At 42.1% G+C, this 16,322-nt stretch overlaps 1 protein-coding gene across 1 annotated transcript in view; it reads right to left on the bottom strand.

Moving 5' to 3' along the window:
- The window catches only part of Bora (BORA aurora kinase A activator), a 26,318-nt gene extending 10,029 nt beyond the window's left edge, over nucleotides 1-16,289 (bottom strand). Inside the window, exons 1-9 of the mRNA XM_029541632.1 lie at nucleotides 15,830-16,289; nucleotides 15,060-15,227; nucleotides 12,794-12,900; nucleotides 9,388-9,433; nucleotides 6,280-6,361; nucleotides 2,993-3,058; nucleotides 2,394-2,450; nucleotides 1,739-1,902; nucleotides 1,014-1,149 (exon numbers count right to left, since the gene is read on the bottom strand). Of these exons, the coding sequence (XP_029397492.1) occupies nucleotides 1,014-1,149; nucleotides 1,739-1,902; nucleotides 2,394-2,450; nucleotides 2,993-3,058; nucleotides 6,280-6,361; nucleotides 9,388-9,433; nucleotides 12,794-12,900; nucleotides 15,060-15,212 (811 nt within the window). The 5' untranslated portion in view covers nucleotides 15,213-15,227; nucleotides 15,830-16,289. The remainder of the gene's footprint in view (nucleotides 1-1,013; nucleotides 1,150-1,738; nucleotides 1,903-2,393; nucleotides 2,451-2,992; nucleotides 3,059-6,279; nucleotides 6,362-9,387; nucleotides 9,434-12,793; nucleotides 12,901-15,059; nucleotides 15,228-15,829) is intronic.
- Between the last annotated feature and the right edge of the window lie 33 nt (nucleotides 16,290-16,322).

The following is a 16,322-nucleotide window of genomic DNA, read 5'->3' as shown; positions in this document are numbered from 1 at the left end:
TTCATTTCTGGGTCTTCAATTCTATTCCATTGATCTACCTGTCTGTCAGTTAGACCAGTACAGTACCATGCAGCTTTTAATCACAATTGCTCTGTAGTACAGCTTGAGGTCAGGCATGGTGATTCCACCAGAGGTTCTTTTATTGTTGAGAATAGTTTTTGCTATCCTAGGTTTTTTGTTATTCCAGATGAATATGCAAATTGCCCTTTCTAACTCGGTGAAGAACTGAGTCGGAATTTTGATGGGGACTGCATTGAATCTGTAGATTGCTTTCGTCAGGATAGCCATTTTCACTATATTAATCCTCCCAATCCATGAGCATGGGAGATCTTTCCATCTTCTGACATCTTCGATTTCTTTCTTCAGAGACTTTGAGTTCTTCACCTTGAAGATCTTTCACTTCATTAGTTGCTGTTTACATTTTTAGAGCAGATTCCCTGCTCCTCAGGCACCACCCACCCCCTTTTTGAGACAGGGTCTTTGTCTTAAGTCACTGTTCTATTGCTATTAAGAAACACCATGATTACATTCAGTTAGGGGCCTGCTTACAGTTTCAGAGGGTTAGTCTGTTACCATGGCGGTGCACATGGTGAGGGAGCAGTATACCTACACCCCGACCAGCAGGCCCAGAGGGAGAGAACGACTGGGCCTAACCTCCATCAAGACCACAACTCCTAACCCTAGTTCATTCAAAGAATCCCGCTTCCTATGACTAAGCATTCAAGTATATGAGTCTATGATGGACATTCTTACTCAAACCACAACAGCCTTACTGGGTAGCTCAGGCTACCCATGAATCTAAGTATCCCCAGGGGGGCCTTGAATTTATGATCCTTCTGCCGCTGCCTCCCAAGTACTGGAATTTATAGCATTAGCTAGTACATTTGATTTACATTGTTCCTTTCGTTAAAAAAAAAAAAGTTTCTACAATTAATACCAAAGTGTTCATTTACAACTGCTAAAAGAGCCTTTTAACAACACATTTAAGCTGTGTCCATTGTTCTGAGAAATACCTGAGAGCGGGGTCTTTCCTACTTGAAGAGCAATAGGTGAGAAGGTAGGTGAGGAAACAGCCGACGGGCTAGTAGTTACGCTTCCCAAGCTGTACTTTTTTGCACTGTTCTGAATGGGGCTGGAAGAAAATTGTCCCTGTGATAAAAAGTAAAATTAAAAAGGAAAAATCAAGTCAGTGATTAGTGACTATATTTAATTTCTCTTTGTCGTGGTTATACTGCATGTTCTTTGTCATTTTCACAACATGCTTATAAGCTAGGAGTTCACAAGAACCAACAACAAAAGGCACCTTGCAACAGAGATAAAACTGCTAAAAATTCTTGAAATAAGATTTCAACATAAAATGAATTGGTTTAAACAAATCATTCATTGCATTTCATATCCAATAGCTGTCTGTGAAAATATCTCTAATTTACTCCATCAATGCTAATCCAGTTGTCACACTGCTAATCTTCTTAATTTAGTAGGTAACCCAGGCTGCAATTCCTTGAGACAATCTGTACACCTCTCTACCTCTAAGTACAAAACTGAAATCTGCTGGAATCATACATGCAAACTGAGAAAATTCTCAGGACACTTAATACCGCAGGGTGACATCCCTGGATGTGATTTGAGTATTTCCGTCCAAGCATATCTATGACACACTAGCCATCCACTCCTTATGGCACATGGTGTCTGCACAGGGCTTCTACAGTAACGGAGACAAATCCTTTGGATAAAACACCTCAAGCGAGCCCCGGGCACTGCAGGGAGGACTTCCGGGAGAAGCTGAAGGTAAAGACTCAGAGATGCTTCCATTCACATCCAAAAAGAGCTTTCTTCTCAGAGATGAAGAACTGAGGTTCCCAGGAGATTGGGCCACAAAGTCATCAGCTCTAAAATAGTCTCCTATATTTACCAACAACAAAAAGAAAGCTGGTCATTGGAAGAAATAAACTACACTTGTAGCACTGATTTTTAAAACAGTCATAAAAGATGTTTGAAATTTTCTCAATACATGTGTATAATGCTTAAAGTGTTATTCTTTATTTTTAGAGTTTTTCGTTATTTATTTGTTGTTGTTATTGTTTTGAGTCAGGGCCTTACTATGAAACCCAGGCTGGCCTTAAACTTATGGCAATCCACCTGTCTCAGCCTGCTGATTGCCAGGAGCGTGCCACCCTGCCTGATTTGTTATCAGTATTGTATTATACCAGCATCATTAAAATGTAATCATTTGCTGCCCACAGTAAAGTACACTATGATAAAAACACTAATTTAGGAAATGTTCAAGAAACAGAAAAATTTAGGAGTTTCCTGTTTAATGACAACACTACCATTCACAAAAAGCCAACAAACTGAATTTAAGTTAAGAAACACTCAAGTCACACAGCATTTACCTAATATGGCTTCCAAATTAAAATCCACAGGGAGAGAGAGCAGAGTCTGGCAGGCAGCTAGAAGTAAGCAGAGAGACTGGAAGTACGCACACACAGAAGCATGAGGAGGCCCATGGCACAGGCTGCGCATGCGCCTGCCAGCCAGCCCTCTCCCCATCCCTCAACCAGCCCTCTCCCCAGGGAAGAGGACCAGTCCTCTGGAGCGCTCCATTCCGTGCCCCCCGCCCCCTTCCTCTGCTTTTCCTACAGCTTCCTGATCGGAGCTAATGGCAGACAGATGTCAGCCCCGGGCTGGGAGACGGGTACTTGGAACTAACAAGACACCAACAGACACTAGGGAGCTCTCATATTAACACATCTGCGCTTTTCGATCTTTCCCAAGCCAGAACTCAATTCACAATTCACCTATTTTACACAAGGAAGCAACACACGACTGCCATTTTTCTAAAGCGTGGCTGAATGCAATGTTTTAACATAAGAGTTTTTAAAAGTCAGCCCTCAAGACAAAACTGTGTTTTAACTTGGAGTGAGTGGACTGCGTTTACATTAACTGCAGCTTAACATGCAAAATGTCCCTCCAAGAGTCTGCTCCCACCTACCGTTGCACTTCTGCGAGGGGGGGCTTGGCTTCCTCCCATCGGGAGAGTCATCATTGCTATTTAGGCCTGTAAGATATTTTAAATAGAGAAATCCTAATTTTGTTCTTATTTAATTCAGGGTTACATTTTCCAGAATAAAATACTCCACACTACAGTCTTTCATATTTAAGGATAAATATCTAATTTTATAATTGTGGTATGTTTCTGTTGGATTATTTAACAAAAATAAAATAAAAGATTACCAAACCAACTAAGAAGGTATCATGTAATTATTAGTTTTTAATGACAGATAATTATATGTGGCTTTGATATACAACTAATGTTTTGATATGTATATACATTGTTGAACGAGCACATAAGGCCAATATATTCCAACAGACTGTGTCATTTAATTTCCCTAAAGTGAGTTTAGAAAAACTCAACTAAAATATTAGATTATTTTGACAAAGAAACCCTGACATATGATGAATAAAATCCATGCTCAATTTCATCAGCGTCAACCAGGACACTGCCGTGCACGCTGGCATGCCTTTAATCCCAGGATTCGGGAAGCAGAGATAAGAGGATCTCTCTAAATTCAAGGACAGCCTGGTCTACATAGAGAGTTCTAGGATGGCAGAGCTGCAGACACTGTCTGGAAGAAAAAAAAAGTTCATGGTTTTTAAATCTTCTGTTTTACAATGTATCAATCACTAGATCCAGTATAGAATTACAGCGTTGACCAATCCTAACTGGGAACAGGAAAGGAGTGGGCAAAAGCCTGAATCAGCGTTACTGGATAAATACTGTCAGAACGGGCACAATAAAGACAATGTTGGATTTTATGCTCCCTTCTGCCAAAAACCACGAGCTGATTTTATAATGAAGTCCCAACACCTTCATGCTGAACACCTTCGTGCTAGGCTTACAACCCCTCGGAGCGTCAGCTGCCATCTGTTTTACTGCTGGTCTACTGTGGTGAGCGAACACTATGTGAACAATCTCACAAGAGGAAAGACTCACTCTAGTGCACATTTCACCACAGCAAAACAGGGCAGGGTGAAGGAGAGGGACAAGATACTCCCAAGGACTTGCCCCAGTGACGCACTTCCTCTAAGGCCCCACCCACCTCCTAAAGTTTCCAGACTCTCCCAAAATAACTGGGCTATCACTGCCTGGGCACTAAACATCATGATACAGTTTCCTCCCATTCTTCTGCAGCAAACCCAATGGAGGTAAGACAGAGTAGCTCTGTCATGTACCATGCACGCTAGACACACAACGGATGCTATCTTTTGGATCTAGAATGTTTCCCAGTGGCTCATGTGTTAATGGCTTTATCCTCAGCTTAGTGCTATTTAGAAATGTATACGCTTTATCAGGGTCTACCCTATAGGGTAGACCCTTGAAGGGAACAGAGGGTCCACACTCTCCCTCCTTCCTCTCTTCCATACCTGGCCACAATTAGAACAGGTCCGCTCCGTCGAGCTCTCCTACCATGATGCATTGTGCTGCTACAAGCCAAAGCAGAAAGGCTCATCAGCTGAGGCCTGAAACCTCCAAAATGGAGCCAAAATAAAGCTCATGTTTACCTACCACACACAGGCTCTGGGTTTAGTCGTCAGTATGGTGCTCCCTAGGTATGGTGGTCTATCAGAAGGAACCTCAGAACTCAACAAGTACAGGCAGGAAGATCCAAGTTCAAGCCTTATAGAGCAGACCTCATTTCAAGAAGAAAAAAAAAGGGGGGGGGGNGGAAGAGTTGGGGGAGGGGAGGGGAGGGAGAAGGAAGACAATAAAAGAAGGAAGGAAAGAAGGAGGGGGAGAAAGGGAGGCATACTATAAAGGGAAGCCTCCTCTTTATGATTCTGGACATGAAGTAAGTCTACTCTCTTTGAAGGACACTGTTTCTGTCCTCCAAGGGTGATGAGAACATCATCAAACATACGCCTATGCACATGCACATAGAAACTCAGCTTTCCAAAGCTACTTTGGAACAAATTCTTTCCGTCTGACTGCTTGCAGCAATAGGTGCAGGAGTGTGACTGTCCTGAAAGCTAGGCTCATAGCGTTCGTTACCTGACGCAGCACAGCTCTGTAAACTATCTCTTGATGCCACAGTACTCGACAACAAGCTGGGCCCCCTTTATAAAGACTGTCTTTTCTGCATTTTTCTGAAACCGCCTCACTTCAGGAAAAAAACTTTCTCAGAACATAAATTACTACTAAAAACTAAGATTACATGAGGGTATAATCACCTGCAAGAAAATCCAATACTAAAAAATGGGAATGGGGACAGGCTAGTAGTTATGAAAATGTCACCAATGAACACAGAATTTCAAAGCTGTGAGGATAATTGTCTAGCTTAATCAGCATCAAAAAAGACTGAATACTGAAGAACACTCTCCTGACCAATAGCTGGACAGCTACAATCCAGGTCTCCATTCGCTATCCCATGCCACTGTTAGTCGGTGATGGCACAGCTGGCTTTAATCAGGTTCAATCACTCTTTCCATCCCATAGGTGCTCCAACCTTCCTGACCTGGTGCTGGCTCAGCAGAGGTCAGTGACTGCCTGACCTCCTCCTGTGAGAAGCTCCTGAGCACACTCAGTGCTGCCCTTGTACAGAAAGTGCTCACCCTGAGTGTGCCATCACCATGGATCCAGAAGGAATGTCTTCCTTCCCTAAGAGCACACCTACACTATAGACAGTGGTCAGAGAAAAATGACAGGGAGAGGAAATATAAGACACCCACCACCTATGGGATTGCTGGCTTGCCCTTCACGTGCTCCATACAGTTCACAGATGAACAGCTGTGCTATATACCCTGCCCCCAAATCTTCTTGTCACCACCCTTCCTCTGTCTGTGTAAAAACTAGGCAAATCATCAAAAAAAAAAAAAAAAAAAAAAAAAAAAAAAAAAAAAAAGTGACCTGAGGATTTTATTTAAAATACTAACCTTAAAAAAAAAAAAAAAAATTGAAAATGGCATTCATGATTCAACTCTCTATTAAAACCAACCGTTAACACTTAATGAAGTCGATACACGCATCCTTAGAATTAGTACTCATAATGGTCATAAAAAATGCTTTCTGAAGAGAATAGCAAACAACAACAGCAATAAACATATTTCAATTAAGTTTTACTATTTCCCTGAAAAGGAGTTAGCCTTGTCATGCAGCGATGGAACGTGAGACAGCCTCCTAAGAAAAGCCTGTGGAGGGGTTGTCACTGTGCTCCCACAGTCATGGTCGTGGCGATGCACGCTGAGCCCTCACATTGCCCGGTTTCTGCACAGGGTACTCACATTTCCTGGGATGAAGCTCTGAAGGCTGATTTCCATCATGATCAGTCCATGGAGAGGGCACAATGACATCCTTAGTAAAAAACTAGGAAAATTCAAGATGTACAATTAGGCTTAAACTCGCCACAAATGAGGAAAAGAGGACCTTCATTGTTTTCAAATAACCATATACACATAGTGTCATATATACTCACTTAGGGTTTTTCAAGACAGGGTTTCTCTGTATAGCCCTGGCTGTCCTGGAACTCACTTTGTAGACCAGGCTGGCCTCGAACCCAGAAATTTGCCTGCCTCTGCCTCCCGAATGCGAGTGCTGGGATTAAAGGCGTGCGCCACCACTCCCGGTGAGAGAAGTCTTAATACTTTAAATCAACCATTTAAATTTGAAAGTTACAGATGAAGCTAAGGGTATCAGTCACAGGGACGATAGCTTTGCTTTCTCTGCCCATTTGTTTCAGGGTTGATGACAAATCTAAGATTAGAAGCAGTAAGTGGAGATAAGTGTGCACATGTAAGTAATGCAGTAAATGGAGATAAGTGTGCACATGTAAGTAATGCTGTAACAGAGGTAAGTGTGCACATGTAAGTAATGCTGTAACAGGGATGAGTGTGCACATGTAAATAATGCTGTAACAAATATAAGTGCGCACATGTAAGTAATGCAGTAAGCAGAGATAAGTGTGCACATGTAAGTAATGCTGTGCGTGACTGAGCTTGCACTAGCTCTCAAGAACTGAGTCTAAAGTCTCAGGAACTTGGACAAGTGCTCTTAAAGCCAATACTATAAATAAAGTATACAAACTTACAGTTACATAAATTACACTCAGTCATTCAAACCATATTCCTTATACATTATTTTATATTTGTCAGTATCTATGTTTTTGAGGTTAATTATACGTTGGAAATAAATATATATAGTGGAATCTGTCTCATTGTGATGTACTGAATAGCAACCGTACTTTGCCCATTCAGTGATATCATTTTAGTAGCTGGAAGTTGGCTATAGTTTGAGTATTTACAGTATGGGTAGCAGCAATCCCTGAAGACATACTAGATTTACAAAGAGAGCAGCCGGTACTCATGTATCTGTGTCACACAAGCTACTCTATTCAAGTGAACAAAACACATCTATCTGTATCGACATCTATCTATGTGCGTATTTATCTAACTATCATCTATCAATCCATCCGTTTACCCATCCATCTTCTTTCTCTCTATCTATAGAGAGCGTCTTTTGTTCCTAATGCAGTACTTTCCCTTTGTTTCCAGGGTAGACTGTTGTCTTTTCACTGTTACAGAGGGGACAAAAGCTAACTTCCTTAACTAAAGTTGTGATGAGTCTGTAGGGCAATCAGGTGAAATGAAAGGGGGCGGGAAGGAGGTAACGCTACGGGAAAGTGTAGAGGAACTTACTTAGGAAGTGCCACACACACTTACACGTACACTCAACAGTAACTAGAACCCAAATAGGATGCATTTAGGATAACAAGTAGAGCACAGACATTTGAAAGTTTGGTAACAATCAGTATTACAAAAGCAAAGACAAGCAGCAGCAGCATAGACAAGGAGTGGAAATGCTCTGGCCTCAGGGGGGTAACAAGGTAAGGCCCGCCCATGCCCACCCAGGCTGCACAAACCACACACTGTAACAATGAACACAACTTAACATCTGTCAACAAGGCATTATTTATGCACTTACTAAAATACAAAAATCTGTAGGGTGATTATTTGTAAAAATCTAAGAAAGATCAAGAAAAATAAAATAAAATCAAGATGCAAACCGAAATGAGGATAAACAGGTCTAACATTGAAAGGATGGTACTGTAGATAGAAAATAGTCCCCACTGCACAGGAAAGCTGCAGAGACTGATAGACACCTCTGCTCTCTCTTTACATTTGACAGGTTTGCTTCTGATGTGGATATATAAAATATACTCTGCATATGATACACTAAGTCTGACTTCCACTGATTTTATTTCCCTAAATTTTACCTGTTGAACTTTCCTTGAAACAACTTCCAGGAGTCTAAAGAAAGAAGATATTTTCCAAAATGTTGGAATACTATACTTGAGATATTTAGCAGGGGAAGAGTAACGGTGGAAATTTAGAGCTGGGCAGTGGTGGCGCACGCCTTTAATCCCAGCACTTGGGAGGCTGAGGCAGGTGGATTTCTGAGTTCGAGGCCAGCCTGGTCTACAGAGTAAGTTCCAGGACAACCAGGGCTACACAAAGAAACTCTGTCTCAAAAAACAAAACAAAACAAAAAAAGCAAAACAAAACAGTGGAAATTTAAAACTAGACGTACAAAGAGAAACAAGGTTTGTCAGGATTAAGCATTATACCATTTTCTAAACCAAGGTTGTAATCTGAAATATAAAGAGACAGAAAGTATGTTAGAAAAATCAAGGAGGAGCCAGTCACCCGACCCCAGAACAGGCCATTAATACAAATCTTTTAGGGTACAGATGAGCCAATGTACAGCTAAGGAATAGAAATGTGTAGTCGAACCCAGAGGGTAAACTGGACCGCTCAGAAGGGGCTGCTCTGACATAAACCCTTGCTGAGGAAAGAATTGGGTCATCTTTATACTTGATTAGGAGAACTAAACTATCTTATGACTATATTCTAAATCCGTAAGAATTAACAACAAAAGACAAAACTAGTATGTATGGAAACTAGACAGTGGATGACTAAAAATTCTCCGCTTCCTTTAGATAACTCCACCTGGAATCAGAAGTTGTGCTCATCAGGCTTCTGAAAGCCCAGGATAGACACACTCTACCCTTAGCCTTAGGTGTGAGATGATTAACGGACAGAGACTAGTCCCCAGGCCAGACTAACCTAGGCAGGAAGCGCTAAGCCAATGATTTCCACTAAGAGAACTATCGAGCCAGCTGAAAACTAAAGGTCTTAAAAAGAGCTCAGAATGGTGGAGGAACAGATGGGGAGGGGGGCACAGAGGACCACAGGGGAGCACTGGGGACCACAGGGGAGCACTGCGGACCACAGGGGAGCTGCTACAGGGAAGGATTTCAAGTCTTCCTAAAGGAGAGGGCACACATGCAAAATTCATTGTTGGGTGGCTTAATGATCATAACAGTGTTCAGTTACCTCTTCAATGGCTTTTTGTCTTTTGTCTTCCACATCTTTATCTATTCTATACAGAGATAAAGAAGAAAAATAACCAGGCCATTATTTCAACTTATTGAACATTAAAGCGCATTTAGTTCATGGAGGTATTCTGACATTCACATTAGCTGTCACCCTTCCTTTCCTCTCAGGCAAACTCTGGACGGAAGAAAACTTTCTTTTAAAAGGCTTTTACTGATATATCCAAGTTCCTACCAATAACATAATTTAAATAAAGTGCTTTTAAGCAACAGAAATAAAGTATTTCATTTGATAGAAAACTAACAACTATCCAAATTCTCTTCTTCTATTTACAGCAATTTCTTTATTGTGGTAATTCTAGGATAAACTTAATTCTGAAAAGAAATTAAGAACCTACTGTTTTGAATAGATAAGCAAAAATATTAACTCCAAAATATACTAACAATACAAAATTTTGTCCAAGTAAATCCTTTTTTGTCCTAATGAAATACAGAATTACAACACAACTTTTTCTGTTATAAACTTTAGTATAAAATGTCGGGTCCCAAGCACAAGGCACCACTGCCAAGGATGTGGCAACTAGCCTTGTAAGACCACTTCTTTATCTTATGCCAGGAAAGAATGGCTGCAATCCATCCATAAATTGGTAAATAAAATTGAAACAGTAATTTCAAATTATTTTCCTCAGTAACTGTTCATGTACATAGCTGTTCCAGCTTTAAAGGAAGGGAAAAAAAAAAAAGGAAGCCTCTATGAGGGTGTGTGCGTTTCAGAAAGTAAAGGTAAGTCAAGGAATTATGACAAAACAAACTACGCTGCTCCGCGCATCCTAGCATGGGCGACAGACCCTGAGCCTGACAACTCAGCTGTCCACTACCACGGTCATATAACCGTATCAAAGTAACTACATATGCATTAATCCAGCCTGAGCCCATTCCAAACCCTTCTGCGATTTCACCAGAGGGGCTCGAGTCTCTAATATTCAGCTAATTATTGGAACCAGGTGATTGCTGGAATTGATAACTCTTCGGTGGCAGATAGAGCAAAGGACCACGTCTAGCACACTACTGCACACACATATGCACACAGGCGGCAAGTGCTCCAACTCCTGATGTGTTCCTTTATTCTGATACACCGGCGTGCGCTACACATGCCAAGGGAAGGCCTGAGGGCCCTGGTGAGTTAAGAGGTGTCTGGCCGCTGCTTGTTTCCAAGCATGAACTGACAGTCTGAGGAGAATGTGTTCACTCCCTTTGGTAGAAGTACAAGCACTCAATGAACTACATCAGCAAATTAACATTAGAACAGATTCCTGCTTTCCTCCTATACAACAAATCCACCTACTCAAATACACTAAAATTCTCTTCCTAAACTCAGTCAGATAACACACCCCTATTTTGTAAAGTATATTGCAACTGTGGGCTACTTGTCCAGTTAGCTTTTAAGGGCAGGAGGAATGTGCAGTCCTCAGAGCTCAGGAAGTATCCCCAAGGATGGCATCACAATTGACTTCAATACACTCAAGAGATTAAGGCAAAAAAACAGAGTATATTTTGGGGGGGGGGGATAAAAACATCACTCATATACTCATCTGACTTATTTTTATCTTAATTTAAGATTGTGTGTGCTTTACCCTTTTGTCTAAGACTTCAGGTGAATATTTATTAGGGGTGAATGGTCATCAGGACACCAAGAAGAGAGAAATGGAGTAGAAAAGCAGGCAAGTGTTCAGAAGGACATCTCAACAGATGCATCTATGAATAAATTCTAAAGCCAAAGAAGAAAAGATCCAATTGCTTTGGACCCTCAATACACCTATCTTATGACAGAAAATTAAATACTGAAAAGCCATGTATTTGATTCTTTTTCAAATATTATATATATATATATAATATAAGCATTGCTCAACCATTATCAGAGAAGCTTCCTCCTGAAGTATGAGAGCAAATAGCCATAGCCAGACATTGTGCAGACACATTGGAACATTCAGCATAAATGGGATGTCTCTATCGCACCCCTTTCTCAGGACTCAGGGAACACTGCAGAAGAGGAAACAAAGAGTGTAAGGGCAAGAGGTGACGGAGAGCACCAGGGAGACAAGGCCCTCTACACCAACTTGAGCACCACCCAGATGAACTCACAGACGGCGCAGCATGCACGGCCTGTGTGAGTCTGCACCAGCTCCATTGTGTGGAGATTATGGCTCCCAGTTTGGATGGTGTGGCTCTGATTCTGTGCTTTCTCTTGTGCTCTGATCCTTCTGCTTGCTTTGTCCAACCCCAATGTATAGGTTTTGTTTCACAGTGTTACATTACATTATGTTAATTATAGCACAGCATATCATATTATATTATCATCCCTTAGAAGCCTGTTTGTTTTCTAAAGAGAATGGAAAGAGAGGGGGATCCAGATGGAAGGGGGAGGAACTAGGAAGAACAGAAGGAGGAGAAACCATAATCAAGATATATCATGTGAGGGGAAAAAAATCTACTTGCAATAAAAGAAAAAAAAATCAGACTATAAAAACAAAGGTTCTTTAAATTATACGTAATGCTTCCTAACAATCTGTTAATTGAAAACCTAGCTCTGGCCCACTGGCAAAGTGCATGCTCTCACTACATACCGTATCACTGAACAGCACAAGCGAGAGGCACACTGGTGTTTGAAAAATACCTAACACATCAACAAAGAAGTGCAGAATACCCAGGTGGCATGCAGAATTAAAGGAAAGAGAACTTGTGGGCCCACGAAATGGCTCAGCAGGTAAAAGCACTTGTCATGAACATCCCTCTGCCTCTGGACTCCAAGGTAGAATGAGAGACCCAACTATTAAATGCTGCCCTCTGCGCTCCACACCCACTCCACGGCATGTGCTCACAGATACTGTGTGTGCAATCCCAGATCTTTTAAAAGGAATTGAGATTCCTCGATGACCTGTGTTAAAAATGAATGATGCTCAGAGCTCTCTATTGCCAACAAAGGCGGCTGCATTCAGTGTGTTATTAGCTTTCCCCGGTCAGGCAGCAACTGAAACGAATCTTGTTTTATTCTTAGCCACCAACCCAAACATCAGAAAGACAACCATAGTGAAAGGTACAAATGTTAAAGTGCTTCTCTAGCTAAGCAAGCGCTAGGAAGGCAGACAAGTTTGGGGGGGGGGCGGGGGCGGGGCATGTGTGTGCATGTGTCAGTTGTACAAGAAATGGATTCCTATACAGACTGCAATTCCAAGTCAAGGGATCATTCCAGATATAGAATGCTTTAAACTTAAAAAGGGAAAAAAAATCCACATTATTTTTTCTTTGTTGATATATGTACATATATAAATAACAGGCTTTTAGAAGCTCATATTTTTCTTTACATAAGAGTCTGCTACTATACTCAAGTAGGAGAAAGGCAAACTTACCGAGAAAGCCTTAGGTAGGAAGCCTGCCGATGGATCTCCTCTGGATCTATCTCTACAGGATTTATTACAGCCAGCTGATCAATAGACCACCTAAATTTCCCTGGAGTCTTAATAAAATAAGTATACATATAAAATCAAACTAAAATAGTTCATCAAAATGATACCCAATGTTACCTTCAAAACCGTAGATGGCTATAACATACAAATATTTTGAGGCTTACACTTTCTGAGTTCAATTACTCTAAATGAAATGGCAGATGTAACCAAAGTCAACCTGCTTCACACTATCTTAAAACACCAGCATCTCCTGGATAATTTTACAAATAGCACAATACTCTAAAAACCAGCGCAACAAAGCTATAGAAATAAGTTTAGCATGCATGAGGGAGAAACCGTGCCCATGGTTAATTTACCAAAGGTAGAAGACATTAATCGCCATTGAGAATGAAATCTAAACTATACAAGTAGCTCCAACAGCTCTTGAAATTATTGTCCTCAAAATATTTAATACCATCTAGGGCTTCTCCATATGCAACTATTCAGCCGGTCCCAAACCTTACTCAAATCTAAAACTGCAACTACGAATATTCTCAGAGGGAGGCGGGCAGGACGTTGTAATTTATGGCTTTGAAGTTTAATCACAATTTAACTGATGCCAGGTGGTGGCAAAACTAACCAAACCAGACCCCAAACCAAAACCAACCCAACCCAACCCAACCCAGCCCAGCCCAACTGAAAGCATTCTTTTATTACTGTGGGCATATCCATGTCTGTTTGTGACACACACACACACACACACACACACACACGCCTGCACACATACACACTAGGAGGCTGGAGGCCAATCTCAGGTATTATCCCTCTTGGCATTTTGAGACAGGGTCTTCATTGGCATTGATATATCCAATTAGTAACCTAGGCTGGCTGGGCAAGGAGCCCCAAGGATCGACCTGTAACTATCTCCCCTACACAAACAAACATCCATCACTCCTGGCTTTGTGACATGGGTCCTGGGGCTCTAACTCAGGTCCTTGTGCTTGCTCTGCAAATGGCAAGCATGCTACCAACTGAGCTATCTTCCCAGCCTCCGTTATTTACTTTGGATTAAGATAATTTGAAGTTAGACACCTTTAAAATAAGCTAAGTCTTATTGTAATCAGTGAATGTTGTAAGGCCAAACTAACGCGATGACTATATAAACTGTGTCTGGCTCACGCACAACTCTTCCCTGTCTATGTTGCCATAAAACACAGAAGAAACAGCCATCTGGTGTCTTGCGATGACTTGATGAAACATCATGACCAAAAGGGCTTATCTGGCTTATACTTCCACATCACTGGTCACCACTGAAGGAAGCCAGGGCAGGACCTCAACAGGACAGGAACCTGGAAGCAGGACCTGGGGCAGCCATGGCCTCAGGAGTGCTACTTACTGGCTTGCTCAGCTTGCTTTCTTACAGAACCCAGGACTACCAGCCTGTCAGTGGGACCATCCACAATAGACTGTGCCCTTCTATACTAAGTATTAATCAAGAAAATGTCCAATAGGTTTGGCTAAAACGCAATCTAATGGGTGCATCTTCTCAACTGAGTCTGAAACTTGAGCTTAAAGTCAAGCTGACATCAAAGTAGCCAGCGCACCTTGCTTTATAGTTTTTTCTAGGTAAGTGTGGTTAACAAAAGAACCTTGCCAGTGTAGCAAAGTAAAACAGGCAACACTGATGGAGCCTTCCCTGATTTCCTAAAGAACACACTTCCTTCTGAGAAATATTAATCATAGCGCATGCGTCACAATTTCAAAATTGCTCATTTTTTGAGTTTTTCCGACAGTGCAGGATTTTGCCCCCTTTTATAATAACCGCAAGCTTTATTAGGGCTGAATGTTTTCAAATGGCTGGGCAAAAGAAACCAAAAATGTCACTATTTTATGACAGAAAAATAATAAGAAATTCAAATTTCAGTGTCCATAATTTGTTACTAGAGCGTGGCATATTTGTCTCCATATTGGTCTTGGCTGCTGTCTTTGGTCTGAGGTATATATGAGTAGCTCAGCTGTGACCAGGTAACTTATAAAGCCTGTCTGCTGTTTCTGTGTTGGTGTGGGCAGTTCCTGGATGTCGTCCTAATGCTTAAGAGCGCTCAGATCATGTTTGCTCAAAGACCCATTAGAAGATGAGGTGCCATCTTCTTCTTGTATTTACACTTAAAATTATTTGTAGTTACTTTCACTTGAAATCACTTGTAAACACTTGGCAAGAAAAACTTACTGGTAGTTTTGTGGACTTAAAGATAGAAGGACTAGCAAGGGTTTGTTCATGGAGATTAGAATAATCACTAGGACTTTCAAAGGGATTTAAAACAGGGATCCTTCCCGGAGTTTCTGGTGTTATTTGCATTTTTAATTCGCTGACATCTCCCATAGCCCAGGAAGCAAACTAGAAAGAAATCAAAAGTATACATATTAAACTTATTGAGTATCATAGATATTAATCCTGACAAAAATACATTCAATATCTCGCTCCAAATCGAATCCTCTTGGGGTTAGTTTATATAGTTTACAAAGGAGACTCAGTCCTGCACGTTTTCTCAGATGATCCCGAGACTAACCTTGGGAGCTGGGGAAGGTACGGCATTGCTGGTATCATTTTTTTTTTCCAGAGGAAGCAACGCATGCACGGAAGTTATGCGGCATATATGAAGCAGCCAACCGGTTATGAGTGGGCTCTGGTCCAATCTGATTACACCAAAAATAAGTGCCTTTCCAACCAAACGACTTCTAGTTGTCGTTTTCCTTATTCATCATCTCAAGACTAAACGGTATGAACACCCTCCGGATACCCAAGTCATTCCATACAGAACTGCAAGTTAGTCCTCGCTTGAACAGGGTGATTGACAGGGTGGCTCCAGGTGGGGATTTAAACTACTTTTCCTAAAGAGCACTCCCCCTCGGGATCCAAAGGCACGCTGCATTCCTTCCAAAGAGGGTTACAGCCTGAAGGGGGTGGGGTGGGGAGAAGAAGAAAAGAAGAGAATTTACTTTTGGAAGATCAAAGTTGAGCGGGCTCCCTCGGTAAGAGCAGAGACGTCACTTCCAGCGACCATTCAGTGTCCAGGCGCCCCTTCTCTCTGCTCCCCTTCACACCTAGGCGAGCTCACAGGTACGTCTGGAGTCAGGAAACCAGAGCGGTGCACCTCGAAGCAGGAGTCCAAGCCTGGGGCCACGGAGGACGTACCTACACTCGTGGGCAACGTGGAAGTTCTAGCATCACCCTGCAGATGCCCACGGCAGGCGCCGACTCTTTAACTCCCTCCGTGCTCTCCGGCCAACCAGGGCGCGGGGCGGGGAGAGGCCACCGGCCAATCGCGTCCCCCCGCCGTCCGCGAACCAGCCAATGGCGTCGAGGCGGCGGGGTGAATTCGAACGCTAACTCCTCGCTCTACGTTCCGCGCAAGGGAACGAGGCTCCAAATTCAAATCGACGCGGGTCTGGCGTCAGCGCGCGGCGCGAGGGGGCGTGGCCCGGGCGGCGG

This window comes from Mus pahari, chromosome 8 (assembly GCF_900095145.1).
Source record: "Mus pahari chromosome 8, PAHARI_EIJ_v1.1, whole genome shotgun sequence".
NCBI classification, from domain to species: Eukaryota; Metazoa; Chordata; class Mammalia; order Rodentia; family Muridae; genus Mus; species Mus pahari.
The sequence above is the reverse complement of the archived record's forward strand: the minus strand, read 5'-3'. Positions and strand labels throughout refer to the sequence as shown.